At 45.2% G+C, this 27613-nt stretch overlaps 3 protein-coding genes and 1 long non-coding RNA gene across 7 annotated transcripts; 2 read left to right on the top strand and 2 right to left on the bottom strand.

Moving 5' to 3' along the window:
* Window positions 1–427: 427 nt before the first annotated feature.
* Window positions 428–9231, top strand: rcor3 (REST corepressor 3). The gene is made up of 12 exons (XM_041035407.1): window positions 428–636; window positions 741–797; window positions 1877–1954; window positions 2047–2099; window positions 2603–2764; window positions 3033–3157; window positions 3449–3527; window positions 4165–4380; window positions 5374–5451; window positions 5693–5750; window positions 6315–6559; window positions 6861–9231. The coding sequence occupies exons 1-12, from the start codon at window positions 513–515 to the stop codon at window positions 7242–7244; spliced, it is 1659 nt and encodes a 552-aa protein (XP_040891341.1). The 5' UTR covers window positions 428–512; the 3' UTR covers window positions 7245–9231.
* On the bottom strand, window positions 2636–5750 carry LOC121180236. Of its 2 annotated transcripts, none has more exons than XR_005893936.1 (5): window positions 5367–5750; window positions 5028–5230; window positions 4159–4712; window positions 2954–3496; window positions 2636–2772 (listed from the first exon to the last, which is right to left on the bottom strand). It is a non-coding gene; the product is annotated as an uncharacterized LOC121180236 (long non-coding RNA). The 2 variants fall into 2 exon arrangements; XR_005893937.1 differs by having other exon boundaries at window positions 4159–4407.
* Window positions 9232–10228: 997 nt separating the features above from the next.
* traf5 (Tnf receptor-associated factor 5) lies at window positions 10229–18279 on the top strand. Its single transcript, XM_041035403.1, has 11 exons — window positions 10229–10366; window positions 12723–13037; window positions 13548–13611; window positions 14194–14295; window positions 14555–14719; window positions 15018–15095; window positions 15319–15393; window positions 15496–15588; window positions 15771–15911; window positions 16321–16483; window positions 16796–18279. The coding sequence occupies exons 2-11, from the start codon at window positions 12727–12729 to the stop codon at window positions 17380–17382; spliced, it is 1779 nt and encodes a 592-aa protein (XP_040891337.1). The 5' UTR covers window positions 10229–10366; window positions 12723–12726; the 3' UTR covers window positions 17383–18279.
* A 274-nt stretch (window positions 18280–18553) lies between these two features.
* LOC121180184 (NACHT, LRR and PYD domains-containing protein 12-like) lies at window positions 18554–27400 on the bottom strand. 3 transcript variants are annotated; one of them, XM_041035379.1, is made up of 12 exons: window positions 27206–27389; window positions 25660–25800; window positions 25216–25338; window positions 25059–25103; window positions 23163–24924; window positions 22855–23049; window positions 22341–22514; window positions 21485–21658; window positions 20875–21048; window positions 20289–20462; window positions 19807–19853; window positions 18565–19613 (listed from the first exon to the last, which is right to left on the bottom strand). In XM_041035379.1, the coding sequence occupies exons 1-12, from the start codon at window positions 27258–27260 to the stop codon at window positions 19090–19092; spliced, it is 3588 nt and encodes a 1195-aa protein (XP_040891313.1). In that variant the 5' UTR covers window positions 27261–27389; the 3' UTR covers window positions 18565–19089. The 3 variants fall into 3 exon arrangements, with proteins under 3 accessions (XP_040891315.1, XP_040891314.1, XP_040891313.1); XM_041035380.1 differs by lacking the exon at window positions 21485–21658 and having other exon boundaries at window positions 18560–19613; window positions 27206–27395; XM_041035381.1 differs by lacking the exons at window positions 20875–21048; window positions 21485–21658 and having other exon boundaries at window positions 18554–19613; window positions 27206–27400.
* Window positions 27401–27613: the final 213 nt, after the last annotated feature.

Here is a 27613-nt window from a genome sequence, read left to right as displayed (position 1 = left end):
ATTTAATTTTCCTGATTTCCGGATCATTTAGACTCAGCTTTAATTTCATTTATTTTAATATAAGTTTTGCTGCTGTTAAATCTCAGTTTTCCTTTTTGTTTTCTATTTATTTTTATTTTACTTTATGAGTTTGTGCCGGCGGAAGGATCTACCGTCACAGGCTCCGCAGCAGCAGTCGCCGCACTGCCGCTCGATGGTGCGTAAAAAGCCTTCCGCCGAGCTGGTTAGACCCGGTGCGGTCACCGCTTTAAAGCGGGAAAATTCCCCGTCACAGGAAACATTTTACAAATTAAAACTACCCAGAATCCAGAGGGGGCTCTGGTGTTGTTACCGGTGCTGGTCTATAGCCTGAAGTGACCGTGTAAAACGTGGCGGGACAGAGGAGAGGAGCGGCACAGCGACACGGACGGAGCTGCGGCGGCTGAGCGAACAGCAGCAGAAGAAGCTCCCGCTCCTGCTGACATTTTATATTCCGACACAGCGGATTAAAAACGGTGAATCTGAGCGCTGAGATGCCGGGCATGATGGACAAAGGCTCGGAGTATTTGGGGAAAGGTCGCTCGAACGGCACCAAGAGTCCGTCCAACGCCTCCAACGGACATTTTTCTGACGAAAGCGGCAGCGACGACGAGCACGGTGAGTATAGCCTCGAACAGCGTCTTATCGCTCCCCATGTCCGCGTTTTGAACGTGAACACATGAAGCCAAACGGGTCCCGTGTCCTCTGCTCGTGTTTTCCAGATGTCGGGATGCGGGTCGGAGCGGATTACCAGGCCAGCATTCCCGAGTTCGAGCCCGGTGAGGTTTTACACTGCTTTCTGCCTGAGTGACGGACGGTGGTAGCCTCGGCGCACGTACAGCACCGCGGACTGTAACTGCGCTCGGAGCTTCGTGTGAATGTGTCTGTGGATTAAACCCGCGATTAAAAGTGCGCTGTTAGGGAACCGTTTACCGCAGGGTTTCTCTCAGAGGCTGCTGGAAATCAGGAGCTTCGCTGTCACGAACCGAGGAGCAGAGCTGCAGGGAGGCGCACGAGCCGAGGCTACCTCAACTTCTCACTGACAACTTGTGACATGAATGAATTTTTATCTAATGCAGATTAATGGAGTTTGTTGTCAGCGCTCCCTTCCATGCTTCCTCTGCAGAAACCGTGTGTAACACTGAGAGGAGAGAACATGAACGATAAACTGTCAAAAACAACTTTTAGACCAGTAAATATGATCAGCTATCATTGATTTATCTGATATACATTTACCATATATTACGTGGACTGTTGCTTAGATAACATCAATGCTATGGGTAATTTTACTTTTGTCTTTAAAATGTCGTAAAATTGGTAAAATGTATGAAAAAGTTGTTTTTTTTTAGATAAACTGACCAGAGTTCTCACTGAGTGGAGCCTTTTACAAACTCAGTAACAGAGACTCTGTTTAAAGATTAGTTTGACATTTCTGCACTGAAGTGTCCTGTGTCTGATCAGTCAGCTGATACCGGATGAAATCTGATGCCTTATCAGTTTAACAAGCGTTAGACGATAACCAGTTAATAAACTAGTGTGTGTGTGTGTGTGTGTGTGTGTGTGTGTGTGTGATTCAAGACGCAACTTTTTAAAAAGGCACAATCACTGATTAACCATTGATAATAAACACTACTAATTTAAATGAACTGGTAATTTACTTTGACTGAAACAGATATTAAATGGTAATATCATGAAACAACTGTAATAACATTAAATGTGTTTGTGTTCACAAATCCAGGGATTTAGTATTTCACATACACAAAGCAGCTGGACTGGTGAGAGACAGACGTGGAGGTGTTCGTTCTAATTTTAATTATAATCCAGCTGCAGCTGACGTTGTTCGTTTGTCCTCGTCCAGGTTCCACCAAGTACACGGATAAAGACAGCGGAGGGATGCTGGTCTGGTCCCCGTATCACACCATCGTAGACTCCAAACGTGAGTGAAACCATCTGAGTTTATATTTCCTGCTTCAGTCGTCTTTCAGCATCTCAGAGCAGACTGAGCTAACGCTGTGTTTCCCTCCTCAGTGGATGAATACATCGCTATAGCCAAAGAGAAGCATGGATACAACGTGGAGCAGGTGGGTCCCTTCATGTCCCCAGTGCTGCAGACTCAGCGTGTCCTCATCAAACAGACTGTTAAAGTTTTCTTTTTCTCTCGGCTCCAGTTCTCTGTCAGAGCTAAAAGTGTTTTTCTTTTCTTGTTTTTCTCTCCGTCGTTCATCACACAGGCAGCAATCCACAGCGAAAAACAGAAAAAACCTGCTGCCACGTTTCAGTGATAGTTTCCATCTAAAGTCGTCTTTTGCTAAATTGCTGCGTTAGTGTTTCAGCATAGCAGAACGGATCTTTCTTACTGTCAGGTGACGCTGCTGCACTGAGCAGGTCAGGCTGTGGGTTCAGGTGATAAATCTAAACTAACGTCAGTCGTAATCAGATGGCCGGAGCAGGACGAGCAGTGTTAGACCGGGTGAGACGGGTTGATGTTAGCTGATTCCATTGCTAAGCTAACGTAAGATAGTGTTACACACTGTTGGTGTTGTAGGGGAGCATCTGGATTAACAGTGTGTGTGTGTGTTTCCAGGCTCTCGGCATGCTTTTCTGGCACAAACACAACATAGAGAAGTCTCTGGCTGACCTGCCGAACTTCACTCCGTTTCCGGACGAGTGGACGGTGGAGGACAAGGTGCTGTTTGAACAGGCCTTCAGCTTCCACGGGAAGAGCTTCCACCGCATCCAGCAGATGGTAAACACCTACACAAAACAACAACAGCGTTAGTGTGTCAGTCCAGGACAGTCGCTTATGTACAGTGTTAGTACATCAGTGTCAGAGACTTCTGACATAAACTTCTACTCCACTACATCAGGTTTGCTTATTGAACCTTTTAAAGCCCCAGAGCATCATTGAATAACACTCACAGTGACTCACACTCACCTGTGTTTTCATCCAGAAGACTCCATGTGGCTCAGAACTTGTTGGTTGTAACAGTTGAATTTTACGGTGTTTCGTTCAGTTACCGGACAAGTCCATCTCCAGTCTGGTGAAGTACTACTACTCGTGGAAGAAGACTCGCTCCAGAACCAGTCTCATGGACCGACAGGCTCGCAAACTGGCCAACAGGAGCAACCAGGACGACAGGTACGGCTCACGGATCGGCGCCGACCCCTGACACACACACTGTCACGCAGAGGCGGCAGCAAACTCAAACACACCATGTTCATAAGGAGATAAAACAGAGAAAGCCAACAGGTCTTCACACTGCAGAAGCAGACACCTGAGAGTTTTTGTCCTTTTAGCTTGAAAAACGATCGAGACTTGATCATCAGATACTTCCTGTGGCTTTGACACCGTGTGGCTTTGGTTTCTGTGCGGTGGCGGTGGTTGTGTGACGACATGTAGCAACTGAATTTTGGCTTATTGTTGCCGTAGTGATGAAGAGATGGAGGATGCCAATCCCATCGAAGCCAACGACAGCGACTATGACCCCAACAAAGAAGCCAAGAAAGAGGTAAGTGGACACACCTGAGCTGCTGTTGCCATGGCGATCAGTCACCTGAGGCCTCCTTACACATGGTTCCTGTCAAAAATCTCTGAAATCTAAGATTTATGAATCATTCTTCTTAAACCAGAATGGACAGAATCATTTCTGTAGAACTTCCTGTCAGTGGGGATTCATCCGATGTTTAGTTTTATTTTAGGTTTTTTTTTTTTTTTCCACCACTGACAAATGAATATTTTTTCATTCAACTTCTTAATGAACAAAATATCAAGAAAAAAAGCACAACATTTCCAAAGCTCAGAGTGACGCAGAGCTGCATATTTTTTCTGAACAACTGGAAAATTTTAGTTTTTAGTTTATAAGGAGTGAACATGAACTAAATCAGATCTGGATCCTGATATTGTTTGGAATCATTTCTACCTTCTAACAATGTGAATCACAAATAATTTAACAAAACTGCCAGAATTCATTGTCATTAAGCTAACTGATTAATTCAGGGTTCATACATACGTTTTTGCATGGCTTTAAATCAATCTATCTGTACATGGAAAGTAAAAATAGTGAAAACATTATGAAAACATTAAATCCAAATAAATCATTCTCCATTACTCAGCTCACACCTGTCTCTACATTCTCTCACCTTCAGAACCAGGTGGAGGTGACGGTACCAGGCTCTAAGGTGGCTCTGGGTCGACGGGAGCACCAGACCCTGCAGCACCGACACCACCAGCGCTCCCGCTGCCGCCCCCCCAAAGGCATGTACCTGACCCAGGAAGACGTGGTGGCCGTGTCCTGCAGCGCCTCTGCCGCCAACACCCTGCTTCGTCAGCTGGACATGGAGCTAGTGTCCCTCAAGAGACAGGTTGGAGACGCGACAGTAACCTTTGTCCTGCTCAGGGATTAAAAAAAAATTAATAAAAGATCCTTTAGCATCTGTTTCAGCAGCATGTCCACACCTCACAGGTTCCAGAGCCAAATGACAGATTTTATTCATGCTGGAGATGAAGAGTCAGGTGAAACCTTCCTGCCACAGCAGATCCACACTGACTCTCATCTTTACAGAGGTTATACGAAACACTAGAAAAGGACAGCTGCATGCTGTGGTCTGGTCACTGGTTTGTCCCTGATGGCCATCGGGAACTGCCACAGTGTCTGACTTTAAAAACCCCTGCGATACACCAGCACAGAGAATATCTGAGGAAATCAGCAAAGGAAAGTTGTGACTTTGGCTGTTTCCTCACTACAGAGCTCAGAAATATTCATACTGCTTCGCTAATTCTATTAAAAGCTTACAGAAATACAATCTGATATTCAGGGTTAAAGGACTCAGATTGGAGACAAAGAAAACGCTAAGATGAAATGTGACGTAGTTACGAACACGACTCAATGCAAGAAAACCGAGAAACCATCTCATTAGCTGGGCTTATCATTAGCATGCTAACGTTAGCATGTTGGCATAAGTGCAAAGACAGTTGTGTTTGTTTGTGTATATTAAACAAAGTGACTCACCAGCCTCTCAGAGGACACCGCAGGAAACATGGCTCTTGAACAGAAAACTTATCAGCTGCGTTCTGACTGGCTAGCTCGATATGTTTGAGCACAGGTGGGAAAAATGTTTGAGCACAGGTAAAAGACCCCAACCAGTGTCCTGAGTCGTCCAGTCGGATGCCTGTCTGATCTGCCAGGGCTCTGCTGACACCTGGTGGTGAGACCTGCAGGGGTTCAACACTGTTTCAAGCAGGTTTGCTGCTGAATAAATACAGTGTTTATTCAGAGGCAGGAGGATGCTAGTTACATTTTACTGCAGTGAAAGTTTTGTTGAAGGTCACCTGAGTGTTTCTGTCTTACCCTTCAGGTCCAAAACGCCAAACAGATGAACAGTGGGCTGAAACACATGCTGGAGTCTGGGATCGAAGAATTCAGGCTGCCTGAGGTACAGACGCACTGAAACTCACACGAAGTTCATCACAAGCTCTGTTCTTCAGTGTAAACCATTTTGGACAGTGGTAGGAAAGTTTTCTCCTTCGTGGTAATGGATTGTCTGTAAGTCAAAGAAAGGTTAAATCAGCACCTGTGTGTGCAAATGAAATGTGACTCTCATACGTTTTAGTTCTTCAGACAAACTGAGAGTTTTTACTGGTCCGTCACTGAGGCTCTGATGTTGAATCTTGCAGTGTAACCAGAAGGTGAATGCTCGTTGGACCACAGACGAGCAGCTGCTGGCCGTTCAAGGTGAGTCTCACTGCTGTTTGTAAAACCAGCAGGTGGCCTGGTGAAAAGTTTGAAAGGTGCAGGGATGTGAAATCCAGCAACCACATACATAACGAAGACCTTCACAGATGTTATGAGAGCTTCTCATGTAGGTGAACGCTCTGTCAGTTGTTAATATTTTTACAATAACATCAAATGACAGTGAGAAAGGTGTCTCAGGTAGTGATGAGCCTACAGAGCATTATCGGTTCAATCTGTAGCTCAGCCTCGGCTGTACAGAGCTTTGCACCGAGTTTCAGCTCGTTGTTTACTCTCTCCGCTCTCATTGCGGCGTTTTCGGCCGCAGCAGCAGATGTTTTCAGAGGAACAGCTGTAAAAAGCCTCTGTCCTCTACCTGCTCGGCAGCAAACTGCAGACAGACTCAGAGCAGCTGCTGTAGTGAAACCTGTGACTGTAACTTCCCTCAGCTGCTCCACAGAAACACCAAGCCAAAAATCTGTCTCTCCATGGCTTCAGTTCTTCTGCTGTTCATTTTAGTGGTAGCTTGAGATTTGATTACATCACTATAACACATCTGCTCTCCAGGTGTCAGGAAATACGGAAAAGACTTCCAGGCCATCGCAGACGTCATCGGTAACAAGACGGTGGGCCAGGTGAAGAACTTCTTTGTGAACTACCGGCGGCGGTTCAACCTGGAGGAGGTGCTGCAGGAGTGGGAGGCGGAGCAGGGAACACGAGCTCCCAACGGGGACAGCGCCACCTCTGGAGAGGAGGGAAAGAACAGCTCCACCACTCCATCAGGGAAGAGCACCGACGAGGAAGATGAAGAGGTCAGAGATCTGATTTATATTCTGTGCTGTGTGAATGTTTCTAAGCCTTCGCTGCTGCTCATCTTCCACGTCGTGTGGAAACTGCCCCGTAGTTAAACGTCTGTGAGCTGTGAGCGTCAGAAAAATGTTAGTAATTAATTTGTGTAGCAGTGTTTGGTTATTATTCATAAGGTTTGTTTAATCATCCCGTGACTGACTCTTAAACCACGTTAAAGGTCACACTAAGTTCTAATTGATGAATTAAATGTTCAGACAGACTTGCACTGAGGTAACTCTGGGCCCCGCCCTCTCCTCTCTGCAGGGTCAGGTGACCTCCTCAGGTGCATCTCCTGCTGCCTCCTCTTCTTCTGCAGCTCAGACTCTGGTGACGTCCAGCACCTCCTCCTCTTCCCTCCACCAGCCCCCTCCCCTCCTGCGGCCGTCCCTCCCGGCCACGCCCTCCCTGCACCGCCAGCCCCCACCCCTCCAACAGCAGGCCCGCTTCCTGCAGCCCCGCCCCACCCTGCAGCAGCCCCCACCTCTCATTCGCCCCTCCAACCCCCTGCCCCCCCGTCTCAACCCCCGCCCTCCCACTCCCATGACCCTCGGCGGTAACCCTGGGGGGTCAGGTCCGAGCTCCACCCAGCAGTCCTCGGGCCTGGTCATCCACCAATCAGAGACGGCTTCATCTTCCTCCCTCCATTAACGAACTTCTGTTGAAGAGACTTGAGAAAGAAAAAGTTCAGTGTCAGTCTGAAGCTGCTGCGTTCAGGTCCTGTGTGAAAATCAGGACTTTCTGCTTCAGAAAAGCGACAGAGATCTTCACTGCTTGTGATCAGCTTTTCCATCCTCACCACACGTTAACATAAGCTCGACACATTTACACAAAACAAAAATTCTAATCTGAGTTTTTAATTCGCTGAACAATGTATTAGAGGTTGAAGTTTGTCTTTCCTACAGGTCTTATATGTAGCATACCTGCTGGCTGATGGGAAACTGATTCCAAAATCTTTGTTTTGACCTCATTCAGTCTTTAAACAGATTATTAAATGATGTCCTTCCAGTCATCAACTAATCCTCAACAGACATGTGGCATCCCACAGGGTTCACACAAACTAAGACGACACAGCTGTACCTGTAAAACCTTTAAAACCTGTAAAACAGGTGTACCTGTAAAACCTTTCTAAGCCAGTGATTTAGTCAGTTTCATAAACTGCCTTTTGACTACAAGACTAAGAGTCTACAGCCGTGCTAGCAGCCTTACTTAGGCACAGCTGTGCTTCAAGCTGAATGCTAATGTCAGCATGCTAATGTACACAATGACTGGTTCTAACTTCTGTTGTTTAGCAGGTGTAATGTTTACCATGTTCACTATCGTAGTTTAACATGGTAGCATGGCAGCATTTGCTAATCAGCACAAAAACAGTACTGGAACTTGAACCAGTGACGTCACATCCCTGCTGTGAGAATGACAGTTTAATGTTAAGTTTGTCCACTTAACATTTTTAGAACATTTTGTGGTGAGACTCTAAGAAACAATTAATCATCAGGATGTTGCTCGTTTATTTAGCGACTGTAGTGAACTCTGCAGCCTCTTGGAAACGCAAGCAAGACTGTAAACTGTTAGCGTAGTGTTTAAAGGATCAGTTTGGTGACATTATCTTTTTTATTGTCAGCTAATCCCATGTGCAGACGTAAATCCTTAAAAACATCTCACAAATATAAAGTTTCTTTTTTTTTTTTAAAGTTTGATGAGTTTCCTAAAACAGCTGCTTTCTGTGGGAGGAATGGTTCATTTTCCGAGGACTATTTTCAGCTGTGGATTAATCCACATTTTGTGCTCAAGTGAGAATTGTGGTTGTGGTGGGCTGGACATTGCACATGTGACATATTTTTAATGTGATCTCTGGCTCAGAGGAATGAGGCTGATCGGGCTTTGACACACTTCCTGTTTGTAGGAGCGTTTCAGTGTCTTTGGTTCTGCACGTGGGATTTGTTGACAAGAAGAAAAGACTGTCAGCAGTGTTGTACAGATGGTGACAGATGGAGATTAAACTGAAGGCCTCAGTGTTGTGTACAGTAGCATCAGACATCAGTTTGTACAGTTTGGTGTTTATTTGAATCGTTTTTAACCCACGGTCCATAAATTGTTTGGTAACTGACGAACAGCTGCTGTACATTTGGTTTTATAGTTGATTTGATGCTTTTTAAAACACTAAAGTTTCACTCAGATGTCCTTCAGGATCTGTGGAAACGTCTCTGTCAGCTAAATGAAAAATGTCCCTCACTTTTCTTGTCATTGTTTTGTTGTTGGGGTAAATGTTCTCAGAGTAGCTGTTGTTTTTTTCTACATGTTGAAGATTCATGTGAAAACTGAAAACCGTTTCACCGTCCCCTGGACTCCGAGCTTCAGATATGCTGTCTGTCAGTCTGTCTTTTTATTATTTATTCTTCTTATACCTGGTGCTACCAGTTTGGACTTGATGTGAAAAAGTCATTGTGAAAGTGCTCTTAATGCTTTTTGGACAAACATGTATCACGGCATTAAATGTAACTGGAATCATAGAGTCATACATAGAGTCCTTTGAGTTTCCGTAGAACTTGTAAAATATTGATGTTTTTCGATGAAGCTGCTGAGATGTCTCACTCTGAGGTTGTTGGTCGTTCTCATTAAAAACTACATTTGTACCATCTGACTGTTTCAGTCTGTTCTCACATTTTATAAATGCATCATATGTTGTGGTGGCAGAGGAACTCATAACCTCTTCTTAGGTAAAAGCACCACAAAGTACCACGGTGTAAAGAAACTACTGAAGTAACAGTAAAGACTGAGGTGTCCATCACTGTAACGCTGCAGTTGGTACAGCTGGGCTCTTTCAAATCACTTGTTGCTTGTGAGTTTCCCTCAATAAAGTTTTGTCCGATCTTAAGCTACAATAACACGCCGTCATTTATTTGATGATTATATTCTGAATTCATCTGAATCTTAAAAGTAACTAAAGTTTTCAGATGTAGTGGAGTGAAAGTACAGTGCAGCAGCCGACATGAGAAAATGCGCGTCGTTACGTTCCACCACTGGTTGTGTTTGTTTCACCTTAATGTGTGAAATAACTCCATGTGCTGTCTGGAGTAAAAAGCTGAATATTTGAAAACGTGTAAACTAGCTTCTAGTTACTTTTCAGTTTGAGATGGATTCACAGTCTGATCATGTAGAGGACGTCCTCCACCTCTGCTCACGGTCAGTTTTCCTCTGAAAGACAAACCAGACGATGGTCCAGGACAGTCTGGTGTTGGAAAGTAACTAAGTACATTTACTCTGTAAAGTAGTACTGTACTGAAGTACAATATTGAGGTACTTTTTTTTTGCTTCGTCATGATTTTCATCATTATTATTAGTAATTATGATTTAATTATTATAGGTTAAGATGAGACTGTACTGATCCCCTGCAACATTCAGTGATGAAAACACTGATGCATCAATAATTACACCCTAATAATTTAATCCTACTTTCTGCATAAGTACTTTGAATAACATTTTGATGGTTTATAATAAAACTCTGATGCTTTGAACGGATCTGATCTTCCAGCTGCTTATTTTCTTTATTCCTGTTTCACTGACCTGTTTCCACGCAGCGTTTATAACAGCGGCAGCGGCAGGTTGTTGATGTTAAGTCACTTCCTGCAGTTAGAATTTCCTCCTCTGCTGCTGCGGCTGCTCTGCCGAACACAGATAATCGATCCTGATCAATAACACCGATCAGCTGGGACAGCTGGCTGCAGCAGGGTGGAGCTGTTTTCGGGGATTTCGCCGGGATTTCTCTGACTGAGGTAAGAATATCCCCTGAAAGCTGAACTCTGACCGATGCACCGACTGTCCGCGCAAACTGAAAGTAAAGGAGCTCCGGTGCTCCGCGGGAGCATGAGGAGCTGAAACCTGATCAGAGAAAGTCCGAGTGTTTCAGATGTTGTTTTAATTGATTTAAATTCGGTGAAACCTCCATCAGAGGCTTCGGTTTGCTGAGACCGAGCCCAGCGACACCGGCAGCGGGGATTCCCCGCAGCCTCTCCTCCTCACAGATCACCTAACGGACCTCCGTCTCTTTTAGACCCGTTTTACCGGATCTGTTCGCGGCACGATGTTAATAAACGATGCTCATTATTATCACCGGAGAGAAACGTCGCCGTGTGTGTTTGCGCACGTGTGCCGGCGCCGATCATCAGCACGTGCGGCGGCGCGCACAGCCGTAACGTCCGGTGTCAGCTCACGCGGGTTTTCATCGGTTAGATTAGGTTTTACTCGGAGTTATTCGCGGTTTTGGTTTCAGGATGAGCGTCTCAGAGGAGCCTGCTGAGCGGAGGACGGTGCATCAGGGAAAGCTGACCCAGGAACACTCAGGCACAATCCGCCCGCCTGAGCCCGTCTGAGCCCGGCAGAGCCTCAGACCCACCGGGACCCGCTCTGTCTTCGTCCAGGGTCTCTGGGTTTAGCGGGGACACTGAGTTACCATACACACAGCACACAGTCTCCGTTTCACTTTCAGCCACTCCCACGGGGATGACGTCACACAGGTAAGGATGACTGTTGAGTGACAGGTGATGTCAAGATTTTAAGATAATAATACATATGAGGTACTTTAAAATTTGTCTCCACAACATTTCAGAGGGATTTTATTTATTACCACAGTACATTTGACAGCTCGAGGCACAGCCACTGAAAACATGGACGTTGCACCTGTGACGTCACCCATTGGTTTCGGGGACTCGGTTTTATGACCAAACCATGGACATTAGACCTGCGCCATCTTGGATTTTAGTGGGAGTGTACTTTCCATATTTGGCGAAGATGCGGTTTTACTCTACGGGTCAGCCGGCCGAGAACCCGGCCACTTAGCTCGGAGCAACCGAGCTAGCCTAAGGCTAATCAGCTAATCAGCTAGGCTAACAAGCTAAGCGGCAGCTACACGCAGCTACATCCACCACACCACATCCCCGAGTCCGACCCGACTAACGTGACCCCGTGTAACCGCGACACACAGCATACAACAGAGATCATAATGCTGCTGTGTTTTAAACATGACTGTTTCAGATAGAGAGGTTTCAGGTGACGGAGCTGCTCTGTCTATGCAGTGTCGGACTTTTTAAGCAGAAAAATGAGACGAAATAAAATTGTAGCCTAGTATTCCCGCAATAAACAGCGTTCCTACCATTAGCTGCTCCGGTCCTCTATCTGTATCAGCAGCGACCAGAAATCGGCAATTAAGTCATAAGCTAGCGGCAAAATATGCTAATACATGCTAATTAGTGCAAACATCCAGGTAAAATAGCGAGAAATTTACTTACCGAAAAACTGCAGCACAGACTCCTTCGACGGTCGGTTAGTACAGTCTACACTACAACAAACCAAAAACAAAATATGTACCAGGCTGTAAATACGTTTTTTAGGCTGTAAAGTTGGCTATTTTAACATGGGGGTCAGTGGAGAATTGCTCGCTTCTGGAGGCAGCCGAAGAACTGCAGCTTTTTGAACGCGGAAGTGATCCTCACTGCTGAAACCAACAACTCCCCCCTTGGGCACAGCACACAGGTGTGTGCGGCCTCAGTGGCGCCCCCTCACGGTTGGTCTGGCCTGTGCTCTCCAGCTACAGGTACAACCTCCAATCAGAGGGTGGGGCTGAAGCCTCTTCATAGTCTGAGAAGCAAAATGTGGATCAGGTCCTTCACCCGTTGTCCTGGTTTAAGCAGCTGGACTGTCAGAGGACACTGACTTTAGAGACGAAAGACCTAAATGAAACTACTGGTTTTGGCCGAACATCACAAGGCAATGTGGATAATCCTTAAACTATTATGGTTTATAATCAGATCTTAGGCCCTGAGTTCTGCGCCACTGAGTTAAATGTCAACCAATGAGGAAACCTAACGAAACCATTTGATTGGTGGAGCCTGTCAAGTGCTGGACAAACCTGGACAGGACGCACTTAAAGCAGAGTTATGGCTCAGATCCTTAGAAAGCACCATAAGTGATTATAGGTCCCAATATGTATCATGATATGTTCCTAAAGGGAACAGGAGAACACGAAGGAACACAACAAACCAATTTAACCAACACTCACACAAACAACAACAACAACAAAAAACAGAACCAGAATGAAGTTTGTTAAATCCTGTCTGACCTGTCCTCCTGCAGACTGATGGCCACAGCAGACACAAAGCTGGGAGCATCTGATGAGTCCAGTTTGCAGTCTGACGAGTCGGTGAGGGGGTCCGAGGAGTCGAGGCTGCGGTCAGAGGAGTCCAGGCTAGGGTCAGAGGAGTCCAGGATGAGGTCGACGGGCCCCGTGGGCTCCTGGGAGTCGGAGCTGACCTCCATCCAGCATTCCCTGAAGTTTGTGGTGAAGCTGAAGGAGGAGTTTGTTTGTCCCATCTGCAAAGGAGTCGTGCTCAACCCCCAGCAGAACTCCTGTGGACACATCTACTGCTTCCACTGCCTCCAAGGACTGCTGTAAGAGCCATGCCACCTTAAAACACACTCACACTAACTCAGTCCACCTTAAAAACACATTCATACTCAAACAGACCACCATAAAACACACCTTTACTGACACAGTCCACCTTAAACACACCTCACAGTGACACAGTCCACCTTAAACACACTGCACAGTGACACAGTCCAATGCATGTTCATGAGCAGACAGGTAGTCATAGACCGGTTGACAGCAGGTGTGTCCCATGTCACTTAACCCAAACCTGCTGCACCGCGGTAATCAGAGTGTATCCCACAATTCACCACAGTGTACTGCTCCACACCTGTCCAGGTGTTGTATGTAATGTAATATTAACCATCTGTTCTTCTTGATGAAGAAGACGAAACGTAGTAGAACAGCACAGCAGCCGACTGGGTTCGTCTCCAGAGTGGTTTGGACACGTGTCCAGTGTCACAGTTGTGTTGTTAGTGACAACCAACGTGCTCTGTGGGTTCGTGGTAGGAACTCCAGTCTGCTTTGTGTTTCAGGGAGACTTCATCACCGTCCAGCCCAGTTTGTCCAGTGGATGGAGCTGTGATCACACCAGCTGAGGTCAGAACCGCTCACACAACATACAGCAACACATCATCACCACCGGCATAAGTGCTGATCTGGGGTCAGACTCTGGGTCTCTGTAAAGCGCTTTGATACCATTCTGATTGTGGAAGCAGCTGTATAAATAAAACTGAATTATTTTCTTATTGACAACAAATGTTCAGACCCAAACCACTAACGTATGTCTTTAAAAACACCTCACAGATATTTAGTCTCATTTTTAAAAAGGCTCAGTGATTTTTCCTAAAACAGACAAACAGGAGGAAATAATTCATCTGGGGACTATTTACAGCAGCGGATTAATCCAGGATGGTGTGTGTGTGTGTGTGACTGAGTCAGAATAAACTAGTGTGTGTGTGTGTGTGTTTTGATGGTGATGAAGGAACATGTGACCCGGTGTAACAGTGTGGTTTACTGATGTGTTTTAACGGAGGTCTGTGGCTCAGAGGGATCAGAGACATCAGGCTGTGGACACGGACACAGTACTTCTTAGCTGGAGAAGTCCAGCGTTGGTCCAACTCCGCTCAGGGGATTTGTTGACCTTTAAAAAGACGCTGACTAAGACTTTTGTCCCTGCAGGTTTTCCAGGACAACTGCTGCAAACGAGAAATCTCCAGCTTGGAAGTGTTCTGCACCAACTCCCCGGCATGCGCCTCCGTCATCACGTTACACCACCTGCAGGTAGACTTCATGTACAGAGCTGACCAGTATTTGCATGATCCGCCCTTAAACGCAGGTGTAATGAGGCACACCTTCCAAACACAAATGACACACAAACTGCAACTCGGGTGGACACAACGTGTCACAGCAGCAGCACCAGCAGGCGGCTGGAACACACACAGAACACACGACATCCTAACAGATGGATAAATCTAAACTCAGCCGTTCACCTGATGAACACACACAGTCTTTTTTTCTTAAATCATTTCGTCTTCTGCAGGACCATCTGAGGTCGTGTCAGTATGAGCAGCTGCAGTGCACCAACCCAGGCTGCAGGGAGGTGCTACAGAGGAGACACCTGCAGAAACACCTGACCAACGCCTGTCCTCACCGCACGGAGCCCTGCCCACACTGCAGGCTACCACAACAACTCAGCCTCCTCCAGGTAAAGTCATGTCCAAACAGTGTGGAACCAGGTGGGTTTGGTCTGTTCTGATAGAACCCAGCCGGTGTTCCAGTGCGTTCCCGTCTTGGTCCAGCTTTCTCACGGCAGGTTCGAGGACTTTCTTTCAGGAGAGGATTTCCACCTTGCAGCTCTGAACCAGAGTTAATGCGGGAAATGAAGTGAAACTGCAGCGATGTTGCTCTTTGACAAGACTTTAACTGAGACTTTCCACTACAAATAAAACACGCGTGACCGCCATGAATCCATGATGCGTTTGTGGTGACTCTGTGTTGTGTAGGATCACGTGCAGAGCTTGTGTCCAGATGTGGAGGTGGACTGTCCCGACAGCTGCTCTCAGAAGGTTCCCAGACACAAGGTGAGCTTGTCCTTCACCCCATGAGCCTGCAGATACAGTGACCAGCCAGTTCTGTGGTTTCTAAGCAGCTTTATTTTATTTAAGGTTGCAGAAACCATCAGCATCATCACAGGACGACGTTACTGTGAACGTCTGTGACCTGAGAAAGTCATAACTGACCAATCAGAGTCGAGTATTATACATTATATATTATACACATGTTGTGTGTGTGTTTCTCTTTCAGCTGACGGAGCACAGAGAGGCGTGTCCCGAGGTTCACGTCGACTGCTCCTATAAGAAGTTTGGCTGCTCTGTGCAGGTGTGTTCACCTGACGACGCACCTGAGAGCCGACATCAACACTTCTGATGAAGTCAGTTCTGCGTTTTTCTGTCACCTGACAACAAGTTTCATGTCCCGCAGGATAAAAGAGGCAACGTGAAACTGCATGAAGCTGCTGCTGTCAATCATCACATGCTGCTGGTCCTGAGGAGCAACACCAGCCTGGAGCAACAGGTCCGTCACATCAGCACCTCTAAAGGTTTACAGCAGGACTGTTTCATCGGACTACATTAGGTTTAGTTATTTACCTAATGACAGCAGAGTGTGTTAGATTGAACCTGAAGTGTAGCACAGCTCTAAACTGTGTTAATGTTCTGAAAACAAAGCATTAACCTGAGACCCGTCTCCTCCATCAGGTGGGGGTTCTCCAGGAGGAGGCTCTTCTGAGGCAGCAGCAGGTCCAGACTGACGGTTTCGAGCTCGCTGGTCTGCAGAAGAAAATCAGTCCATTACTGCAGCAGAGCAGCCAGCTTGAACACTTTGTGTCTACAGCTCAGGTTAATCGCTGTCCCCCCTCTGCTCGTCTCTGCTCCTCCTGTCTTTCTACGATCTGTGTCACGATCATGTGGTTAAATTTATCTGCACCAGTGGATCTGAACTCTTACAGTTGGTTTGCAAAGAACAAGTTTCTGTTACATTAATGTCATTTAGATAATTATGTTAAGCTAAGTCTCATTAACCATGAAGATAAAGAGAAAGGTAGAAAGAAACTCAGTCCATTTACTCATGTTCTGTATTTATGTGCAGTTTGAGGTAGTTGTACTTTACGCTGTACTTTTACTTCACTGCATCTCAGGAGGGAAATGTAATCACATGTCCACACAATCAGGACGGACTGGGATCCTGCAGTCGTCAGGGTCAGAGCAGCAGCATTAAACCGTGTTACCTCTGTCTGTGTGTGATCAGAGGAGTCTGAGCAGGCAGGAGGACGTCCTGTCCACCGTCCAGCTGGACATCCAGCAGGTCTCTCGTGGACTCCCTGGCCTGGAGGAGCTGGAGCAGCTCAGAAAGTCTCTGGATGCTGTGATGCAGGAGGTGTCGGCAGCAGAGGCCCTCAGAGAACACCTGGGTAACAAAAACACAAGATCTACCTTTAGAAACCAGCGCTGACAGTAAGGAGCAGGTCGATTAAACCTGGTTTCCTGCAGGACTTTATGTCCACACACTCCAACGCTGGTGTTTCCTGTTACAAGAAGATGTCATTTACAGTCCAGTATGTTTTGAGGCTTAGAGCTTTAACCCCATCACTGAAGCTGAATCATTTTTCTAACCTGAAACTGAAAATGAGACCAGTATGTGAACCTTTATTTGCCTATTGAACACCTGCTGAGGAGACTGGTACAACATCTGAGGAAGAACTCTTTGTATTTTCTTCTTCCAGGAACTTTGGAGCAGAACCTGCAGCGTCACTCGGGTCTCCTGGACCTCCACGCTGCTCAGCTCAGTCGCAACAAGCAGCACCTGCAGGAGCTTGAGGCCACGTCCTACGACGGCAAACTGATCTGGAAGATCCAAGACTTCAGGAAAAGGAGGGACGCCGAGGTCAAAGGTCAGCCGCCGTGCCTGAGCAGCGTACCATTCCACACCGGACGCTGCGGCTACAAAATGGCCGTCAAAGTCTACCTGAACGGGGACGGCGAGGGAAGAGGGACTCACCTGTCCCTCTATGTGGTCTTGATGCCGGGAGACTTCGACGCTCTGCTGCCGTGGCCTTTCAGACAGACCGTGTCTCTGTCTGTTCTGGATCAAAGCGGTGCCGGTAACCACCGGAGTCTCGGCTTCAGACCCGACCCGGCGTCCAAAAGCTTCCAGCAACCTGCCGCCGAGCCCGTGAGCAACGTCGCCGTTGGATTTTCGTGCTTCATTCCTCTTGACAAGCTGGAAACTCCACAGAACGCTGTGTATGTCAAAGACGACACACTGTTTGTCAAAGCGAAGGTGGACATGTCAGGGTTAGAGCACCTGTGACACTTCTTGGAGCCTTTGGTGTCACCTGGCGGTCGATGGAGGAATGACACAGTGGTAGACAATGCAACACTGCATTCAACGTGATTGTGTTGTTTTTCATCACAAAATACCAGCAGGATTTAATGTCTCAAGATCACAATTTTGTTATGTGAACATTATGAAGTCATTGTTGTTGGAGACAGGAAAACGTATTTGCACCAAAAAGGAAACAGTTTCTTACCTCAAATAACTGAGGAGCTGAAGCTGTGATCATAAGACAGACAGGTTGAAAACATCGAGGGCTGAAACACAGTCAGTTCTTCAGGGAACTCGCAGGAAGTTATTTCTACATGTTAAAGTGGCAGCTACTGTAACACTGTACCGTACTACTGATCCCAGACTTCTTTATTGTTCAAGGTGTCTTAATTCTATAGCTTGTAAAGGCTACATAGGCCACCATCACTTCAGTCTGTGATTATGATCCTGCCTCACTCCAAAATACCCAGTAACAACAAAGTTGTGTGAGTTGGTAAAGTTGGAAAGGCTGCTAATCACTAAAAAGTTGATGGATTTCAGATAGTTTCAGATCTCAAACAGGTCCGGGTCAGAACTCATACAGGTCCGGGTCGGACCTCATAGAGTTCCAGGTAAGCAGGGTTTCACAGAGTGATCTTCCCTCAGGTTTGAGGCAGAATAAGATAAATGACCACATTCTACAGTTCGTGTCTTTCTACACGTGTTTGTCATTTAATTGTTGCTCTAAAGAAAAGGATGCACTGTAGACACCATCAACAACGAGGTACTTAACCTTTCTGTGAAAGAGACAGTTCAGGGTTTTATCAGGCCCCTGAGCAGGAAGAAATGATTAGAATAAAGTTTTCTTTTATTAAATAAAGTGTGATAAAAGCGGTCCCTTCATTCTTTTTCCTTACATCTGTTTAACTAATGTCTGTCCGACTCTGTGGAGGAGTTCTTTTCTTGTCCTCTTTGGTCCTTAAGTTTTGTGCCGACAGCATCAGACTTACTGTTCTGACAAACTCAAGAAGAATGTGAACAGAAATGTGTTTCAGACCCACGACAGGGTTCACTTCACCTGTCCACCCAGAATAAATTTAGATTATTATACATAGTCTAGTTAATTATTTTTGTAAATATTATTACTGGTTCCTCACAGAAGCTCTCTACTTTCTTAGAGGGTGGTACATTTAAAAAGAAGTGTCATGTTCAGAGGCATCCATCACGTCCAGCTGCACCGTCTCTGATCTGAGCTTGTCTGAAAAGTTGGGGGGGTGGGGGTAAACGTTCGAAGCAGACCACCTGATGCAGCATCGACCTTTCAAAGCAGAAGTTACATGGCACTCGTATCAGACAGGTGTTATTTTCACAATTCAAGTTTTACTGAACAAAGTAAAAATAACAAAAGCAAAAATCCGTTTCATCCATACAAATGCAGTACCACAGATCTGACAGCAGATGTCACCATTTTGACGGATTGCCTCGTAGCATTTCAGTGCTTCAGAAAGCTTTACCCTACCACTAGTTATCAGTCAGGGTGGTGTTGCAGAGTGTGCTTGGCCAGGGTGGAGGCAGACTGCTGGGCAGAGCCAGTGATGGAGGAAATAAAACAATATAGTGCAGTATCCGGATTACAGATTGAGTCCAAAGCAAAGGTGGCTCAGCAGCCAATATCACAATCTATTAAATCTAAATAAAATCTGCAATAGGACTTTAGCACAGAGACACTGAGGAGTCAGGTCCAAGCCAGAACCCGGGGTAAAGAGGTTCAGTGAATTCGGTGTGGAAGGTGTGGAGGTGGGTCAGTGAGTCAGAGGAGACACTGTAGAAGGACAGAGTGCCGGCAGGACAGTCCACAGACACTGCTACTCTGTGAGAGACAGAGGAGGGAGGGAGGACTCTTGTTTTCTTATTGTGCAAGACGAAGCAATCCTTATCTGAGCAGCTCAGAATCCAGGACTGATCCGTCTCGCCAAACTTGCTGTCAAAACGGCGCCCTTTCCTTTTGATTCCTCCGTAAGTCACTGCTATGTTAACTTTACCTTCCCACTCGACCTCCCAGTAACCGTGACCAGTCAGACCATTACACACACACAGCAGCTGATGCCAGTGCTCAAACCTCTGTGGGTGATAAAGACATGGCTGCTTCTGTCTCACTGGCGCCACCTTTCTGTTGTCGACAGACAACATGAGGTTTCTGTGAGCTGAGTTTCTATCCAGCGTGAGTTCACAGGCATCTGATGGAGAGAAGAAGACACAGCAGCAGTTTATCATCTAACACAACCGCTGGGTTTGTTTGTTGGTTATTAGAGGTGGAATAAGTGATTCTGGAGAAAGATTGTTGCTGTTCGAACTCAACAGCAAATACACCCCTCCCTTCAGCACTCCTTCAGAAGCTCCACTGGAGGAGAGGAGGGAACACACACTTACACTTCCTCAGACCAGGTCTCAGCCTCTGCTCTCCACCATGTTCCACCCTGGAGGAAGAAACAAAATCAGAATGAACCTTCAGAAGCTTCATCATCACTGATCTTTGTAAAACACTGCATGGATTAACCCTAGGGAATAATCATCTCTCAAATCTCTGTGAAAGCAGGTTTTTTCATCCCACCTTTGAGCACGGCTGTTGGGGACAACTCTGAACATGGGCATGTAGTATTTGTGGCATTGCTCACACACTGCCTGGATTCAAATCACCCCCTCTATTGACCAGTTACGCTGCATCCTCAAATGAAGCCAGGCTGCAGAGTTTGCAGCGTGGATCCTTGAGTTGGAGTATTGAATGTTGGCAGCAGTTACAGGTTTAAGCCTGTGAGGAAAACAGCAGTGCTGCTGGCACAGACTGTGGACAGTCCCCAGGTTGTCAGTGAGACAGAGAAAAAGATGTGTGAGCTCTTGCAGTCTGTTCATACCTGAGAGTGTCCAGTCCGAAGTGCGGATCCTCCAGTCCAGTGGACAGCAGCATCACCCCTGAGTCTCCTGGATGGTTGTAGCTCAGGTCCAGCTCTCTCAGATGGGAGGGGTTGGATCTCAGAGCTGAAGCCAGAAAAGCCCAACCTGCCTCTGTGACCTGACAACCCGACAACCTGGAGCGGGGAGTGGGACAGACGAATGGACAGACGGACACACACACACACAAATTATTGCAAGTTAACAAGTGTTTTAAGAAATGATTTAATTATTAAAAAATAATACTGCCATACCAACAGAAAGTGTAATTGTCATTTAATGATCTGCTTTTTGGTTTTTGTGCTTGAAGTGGAATAATAAACCAGGAGACTTCACTGGATCCACAGGGGCAGTGATGAGTTCTACTCTAACACTATGCATTTGAACTGAATTCTAATGTTCCATTACTCCCATACCCAAAAATGAAGGCAGAATGAAAGAAAATCCTTTTCCTTTGGTAAAGTAAAGCCAGTTCTCTGGGACTAAATCTCGTAATCTACAATGATGCAAATACAGATGTTAACATCAACAGAACGAATCTCTCCTGACCTGAGAGTTTGCAGTTCACAGTGTGGACTCTGCAGTCCAGCAGACAGCAGCTTCACCCCTGAATCTTTCAGGTCATTGTTTCTCAGATCCAGCTCTCTCAGAGAACAGGACTGAGAGCTGAGGACTGAGGCCAGGGCTTCACAGCTTCTCTCTGACAGGTTGCAGCCATTCAGTCTTTAAAAAAACATGCACAGCAGCTTTGTAAAACATTAATATCTTTATTACATATGTGAATATTAATCTCTGTGGTACATATATGACAACATTAATTTCTTACGACTTTTATATATATATATGTCTGAAAACAGAAGTGACAGAATGACATAAGAAAATGCTTCTAAATGACAAACGTGGCAACTATAGCTCACTCTTCATAAGTTGACAAATTCATACTGATAAAATTCAAAATTACCTCCATGAAGTACACAATACACTCACAAAGCAACTACATACAAAGGGATCCACACACTGCACCTTTAATTCAGTACTGAATATTGGCAGCAGTTACGGGTTTGAGCCTGTGAGGAAAACAGCAGTGCTGCTGGCACAGACTGTGGACAGTCCCCAGGTTGTCAGCGAGACAGAGAAAAAGATGTGATTCTGTTCATACCTGAGAGTGTCCAGTCCGCAGTGTGTATCCTTCAGTCCAGCAGACAGCAGCTTCACCCCTGAGTCTCCTGGATGGTTGTAGCCCAGGTCCAGCTCTCTCAGATGAGAGGGGTTGGAGCTCAAAGCTGAGGCCAGAGAAGCACAACCTGCCTCTGTGACCTGACAGCCCGACAACCTGGAGACACACACAGACACACACTGTAGCCGTACAAACACAGTGTTGTACTACTAACATCATCAGTGTCTCCAGCAGGGGAAAACACTCTCTCCACTTAATATTAATAAAAGAGAAACTATTAACAATGATATATAGATGCAGGTCTTTTGAAATAAAACATATTGTGAAGTGACTTATTTTCTTCACCTGAACAGAGTTGGCTGAAGTTTAGTTTCGTGATTCAGTCGTGATGCAAATTTGGTACTCTGCTTTGGGTGACAGTAAGATATTAATAAAGTACCATCTTACAAAGCTTGTTTTCAAGTTTATAAATCCAAAGTCCACCCAAAGGCCTACATATTTTATAGAAGATAACTCTGTGTGTTCTGCACTGTCGGTATCCTGGACTGTGCCCTCATGGTTGGGTTCTGTCTTTTTTTGTTGTCAACGTTTTTTGTTTTTGTTAATTTTAATAATGAAATCTATCTCTGGAATCTGAGAATCAATTAAGAATCATGGAAAATGAAAAACGAAAAGTGGCAAGTTCAAGTACTATCAACAATGATGGGACTACATTGGCAACACGCATTCAAGAGTAATCTTAAGGGTGAAATCCTACAGATTTTCATATCTACTCAGATGTTCCGTCTTCTGTAAAGCAGCATTTAAATAGTAACTAACAGAACAAATCTCTCCTGACCTGAGAGTTTCCAGTGCACAGTGCAGACTCTGCAGTCCAGCAGACAGCAACTTCACCCCTGAATCCTTCAGGTCATTGTTTCTCAGATCCAGCTCTCTCAGAGAACAGGACTGAGAGCTGAGGACTGAGGCCAGAGCTTCACAGCTTCTCTCTGACAGGTTGCAGTAATTCAGCCTTAAAAAAAGATGAATATAACATGGGTGAAAACACTGGTCTATATTTAATGGGAGTAAGTTATAAGTACATTTTGGTAAAGTGACTGAATGATGGTCTGTCTGTCTGTCTGTCTGTCTGTCTGTCTTTTATGCTAAGGTAAGCTAAACATGCCGAATCTCTCTCTTTACCGGACGTACAGAGATGAAACTGACTCTGCAGAAGACGACTACCAGAGATTTCACTAAACAATGGATTCATCTTAAGTGTGTTTGGAAGACAGGAGGCTTACATGATCACTACATGTGAGAGACAGTTACATGTATTAGAACTTTGCCAGGAAGCGTACCAGTCTTCTTACCTGAGTCTTTGGAGTTTGCAGTTGGGACTTTTTAGGCCGGCAGAGAGCAGGTCCATTCCAGAGTCCTGCAGGTCCATTCCAGAATCCTGCAGGTCATTTCTGCTCAGGTCTAACTCTTCAAGACCAGAAGACTTCACGCTGAGGACTGATGAAATATAATTGCAGCATCTGCCAGTGAGGTTACAGTCACTTAACCTAAAGAGAAAAACAAAATGACATTTTTGGAAACATTTTCCTCTAATCCTTCAATACTTAAACACAACCTGAGAGCATCAGAGTGGTTGGATTTCTTATAGCAAACCACTTACAAAGCTGTCGTTGATGCATTGAGCACTGGTACCAGCCTCTCCAGAACTTCATCTGACCTGTAGTATTTCTTCAGGTCAAAGACGGTCAGGTCTTCATTAGAGATGAGCAGCACATAGGCCAAAGCTGACCAATGTGCAGGAGAAATTTTTCCAACATCTCCTGAGCTATAGTACTTTTGGACTTGGTCTACCAGAGACTGGTCACCCAACTCATTTAAGCAGTGGAACAGATTGATACTCTGGTCGGTGTAAGACAGCCTCTTGATCTTGTTGTGAATGAACTGAATTGTCTTCTGGCTGTCCTCCAGACGTTTTCCTTCAAATCCGAACCGCCGCTGAAGAAGTTTCTGATTTTTTTCCTGTGACAGACCGAGCAGGAAGCGCAGAAACAAGTCCCATTGTCCATAATCACTGTCCAAAGCCTTCTTTATCACATCTGTGTGGAGGACAGTGATGGCGATTTCTCCTTTCACTGACGCCGCTTTCTTGCTTCGCTGGCTGGGAAGCAGACTCTCTCCTCTATTGATGAAGGTCTCCAACACATACAGAGCTGCAAGATACTCCTGAACACTTAAATGTACAAAAGAGTAACTCTCCCGTCTGTGAAGGCCACATTCTTTTCTGATGATCTGCGTACAAACCCCTGAATAAACTGCAGCTTGTTTCAGATCAATCTGACGTTCGTTCAGTTCATCTTCGTGGAAGATCATGTTGCCCTTCTGTAGCTGTTCAAATGCCAGCTTTCCCAATTTCATGATCGCTTCTTTGTCTGTTTCACCTTCCTGATAATCCTTCTGCTGTTTCCGCTTTGTCTGGATGATCAGGAAGTGTGTGTACATTTCAGTCAGCGTCTTGGGCAGCTCATTTTCCTGAGTATCTGTGAGGAGGCTCTGGAGAGCTGTGGCTGAAATCCAACAGAACAAGGGCATGTGGCACATGATGTACAGGCTTCTCAAAGGCTTTGACTGAAGATGACTGAAGATCTTCTGAGCCATCTCCTCGTCACCAATTGTCTTCTGAAAGTACTCCTTCTTGTGCTCATCATTAAAGCCTCGTACCTCAGTCACTCTGTCGATGAACTCGGGGGGAATCTTATTGGCTGCGGCTGGTCTACTTGTGATCCAGACCAAGGCTTGGTGCAGCAGTTTCCCTTCGATTAAATTGGTTAGTAGTGTGTCGACTGTTGCAGCCTGACTGACACTGCGGCATAGCTCATTGTTCTTGAAGTCCAGAGGGAATCTGCTTTCGTCCAGGCCGTCAAAGATGAACAAAATGCTGGAACTGATGTCTGATGTTTCCAAATCCTTCATTTCCTTAAAATAGTAACCTATTAAGTCCATGAGACTGAAACGCTTGTCTTTGATCAAATTCAAGTCTCTGAATGTGAATGGAACTATGAACTGGATGGTTTGGTTGGTTTTTTCTTGTGCCCAGTCATAAATGAATTTCTGCACAGCGACTGTTTTTCCAATTCCAGCGATTCCCTTCGTCAGGACCCTCTGAGGACGCTGCTCTTCGTTTGAAAAAGGTTCAAAAGTGTCTTTGAGGAGAATTTTCTTCTCCTCACCTGTGCCCCTGTCACATTCTGATTCGATCACTTCGTGTTCATTATTAACCTCCCCACTGCCTCCCTCTGTGATGTAAAGCTCCGTGTAGATCTTGTTTAAGGGAGTCGATCCATCCTCCATTGTTCCTTGACACAGATTCTTTGTTGTATTTTGAAGGTAAGATTTTAGTTCAGCTTGGCACCTCTGGATTCTTTCTGAAAGGTGAATAAAAGTAAACACTACCAGTTAAAAGTTTTACAGCAGCTCAGTTTTTCCATCTGTCATTTAAATTGTTATAAGTCTTGTCTCAATGTTTTTTCTTTTCATTTGATTGTGAAAAGCTTGATACCTTTGGTTCTGGGAGGAACAGCAACAGTCTCATCTGTCCGTAGGCCTGAATGACAAAGATAAGAAACACAGTTGATCAGATGCATTTAGTTCAATTTTAGGCAGTTACACAATTAAACAGTATAATTTGATTTTTTAATTCAACAGGAAACATTTACCATTTGTGTTGTTGATATTGAAAGTTATCTTCTTTGCACGAACACCAGTAAACTGAGGCATGCTGACAACACTCCCATCCTGAGCGGTGGCCGTAATGTTTCCAGTTTCCCTCTGCGTTATAACTGAATGAGAAGATATGATACATAACGATCAGGAACCAAAGCTCAGTTTCCTTTTGTCAACAACTGACCTGTGTACAAGCAGTTCAGAGATTCTGTTTAGATGGACCTGACATTGGTTGGACATTTCTTGACCTACAGAACTAAGAAGGTGACCCCCATATCCCTGGTAGCCGCGTTGTTGGGGACAGTGGCTCCTGCTGGGGTCACCTAAGGCCAATAAATGGGAGGCTAGAGCCCTGGAACTAGGGCTGGAAGGGGGTTGTGTTGTGTAGACTCAGCCTGAGGGGCTTACATGAGGTGCCTCGTGGGCCCAGCACTCACAGGACAGGATGTAAGGGTTGGGTGCACTGCCAGCCGGGCCCAGGCTAGATACTGAAACTATAGCGAAAGGTACCAGTTTTATGTGATGCTGCTGATATGATGGTGATATGACTGTGACGTGTGTCTCACAGATGCTGTGGCCTGTTAACATGAAAAAAAACAAGGCGTTCTGTAATCACACAACACAGGCAGAGTGTCCGGAGCGATAAGCTGACCTTAAAGTGACAGAATTATTTCAACAACAAAAAAAACAAACAGCTGTCACTGCACTGTTTCCTCATTGCTGATGTGATCAGTGATGTTTGAGCATTTTCAGAATAAATGTCTTTTATAAAACACAGTTTATCTCCATATTATATTCATTTTATAACTGACGTTTTGTTTCGTCGTTTCGAGCTGCAAGCTGCCAAGACTCTCCCAGCAGGAAGTGGTTATGCTGTGTGCTAACACACATATTATTTATCAGACTGCCCGTCAAACATCACTGATCACACTGATCAAGAATGAATCAGCTGTGAAGAAATAGCTGTTTCTTCTTGTTGAAGTAATTCTGTCATGCTTTTTTTCCAAAGGCCTGTTTGAGGCTGTGTTTTGTAGAACTTTCTCTTTGTGGTTTTAAAAGAAGTGTCTTTGTGCTTCACTCCTGAAATATCGTATTTATATGTTGTTTTTTTTAAATTCACATTTTACCTGACAACCTTGACAATGTGAAGTGCTCACTCCAGATGGAGGTGCATAGTTAACTGTTAATAAGTGCTAATAAATGCATAATAAAATATATAATAATCTTAATAGTGCAACAATAAAGCTCAGTAAAAGTTTAACAGTGACATAATAAATACGTTTGTTAAACTCAATGTGTTTGTTGTTATGTTCAGAAGTTTCTCACGAGTGCTCGTCAATGCTTTTTAATCTAACGATGCATCTGTGTTAATGACTGACGAACTGGGCGTTGATGCTGTTGAAGAAGAGGCTTTAGGTAAACCACAGACAGGAAACTCACTGCTGAGTCAGCCCTGAATGAGAAGGCTGCTAATAACAAACCCAATGATGATCTGATAAATATTTGTTTATACTACAGTAAATTACAGTAAATTCTTATTCGGCCGATCAAATGTTGTTGTCAGAGACAGTGTAGAAACTGTAAGTCTGGTGTGGTCGTGGTGCAGAGTGATGTAGGTGCAGGGTCTGAGTTCACATTCATCTGCTGTGTCTCTGAGTTCACCTTAAAACTCAGTTTAACACCATTTACACTGTGATGTGTGACGACACAAACACTGTGTTTAACATTAACAGAAGAAAAACGTTATTCCAAACAGAGCATTTTATTCCATGTCAGAGTCTGAGGACAGAATATTTAGAGGCTGAGTTTTGGTCACTTCCCTTCACCCGTCGACTCAGCTGTCTTACAGCTCACAGTCATAGTCTGAACAATCTTGGCTTCAGCAGCAGAAACAGCTTTTTTTTTTTTTGTTACTGGTTGTTTTGAAGTCGGAGTTCCCATAAACACTTCTACTTCATGAAGAAGGAAAAGCCACGGTCTTACCAGACTGTCCTGAAGCTGGATCCACAGCCCGGTTGGTCCCAATAAGGTTTCCCATTCTGCACTCCTTCACCCAGCTCCTGACTTCAGAGGAAAGAATAAACACTGCACATTTATATCACAGAGCTTCCTCCTGCATTTCCCTGCTTTCCCACTTTCAATGGAACTGAAATGAAAGTAAACCTGACGCGTTGCTACTCGTCTGTTTGAGCTGCAGGAGCTGCCAAGACTCACACCGCAGGAAGTGCCAGCACAGTCACCTCAAACCACCGGGGTGCTCCACTTTAACAAAAATGACTAAACTTGAATCTGAGACAACCAGTAAACTTTGACTATAAAGGATTTAGTTCAGGTACATGAAGTCGACCACAAACGCATACAGCACTTTGCCAACCTTCACAAAAGCCTCAG

This window comes from Toxotes jaculatrix, chromosome 4, assembly GCF_017976425.1.
Source record: "Toxotes jaculatrix isolate fToxJac2 chromosome 4, fToxJac2.pri, whole genome shotgun sequence".
NCBI lineage: Eukaryota > Metazoa > Chordata > Actinopteri > Toxotidae > Toxotes > Toxotes jaculatrix.
This window is presented reverse-complemented; position numbering and strand designations above follow the sequence as displayed.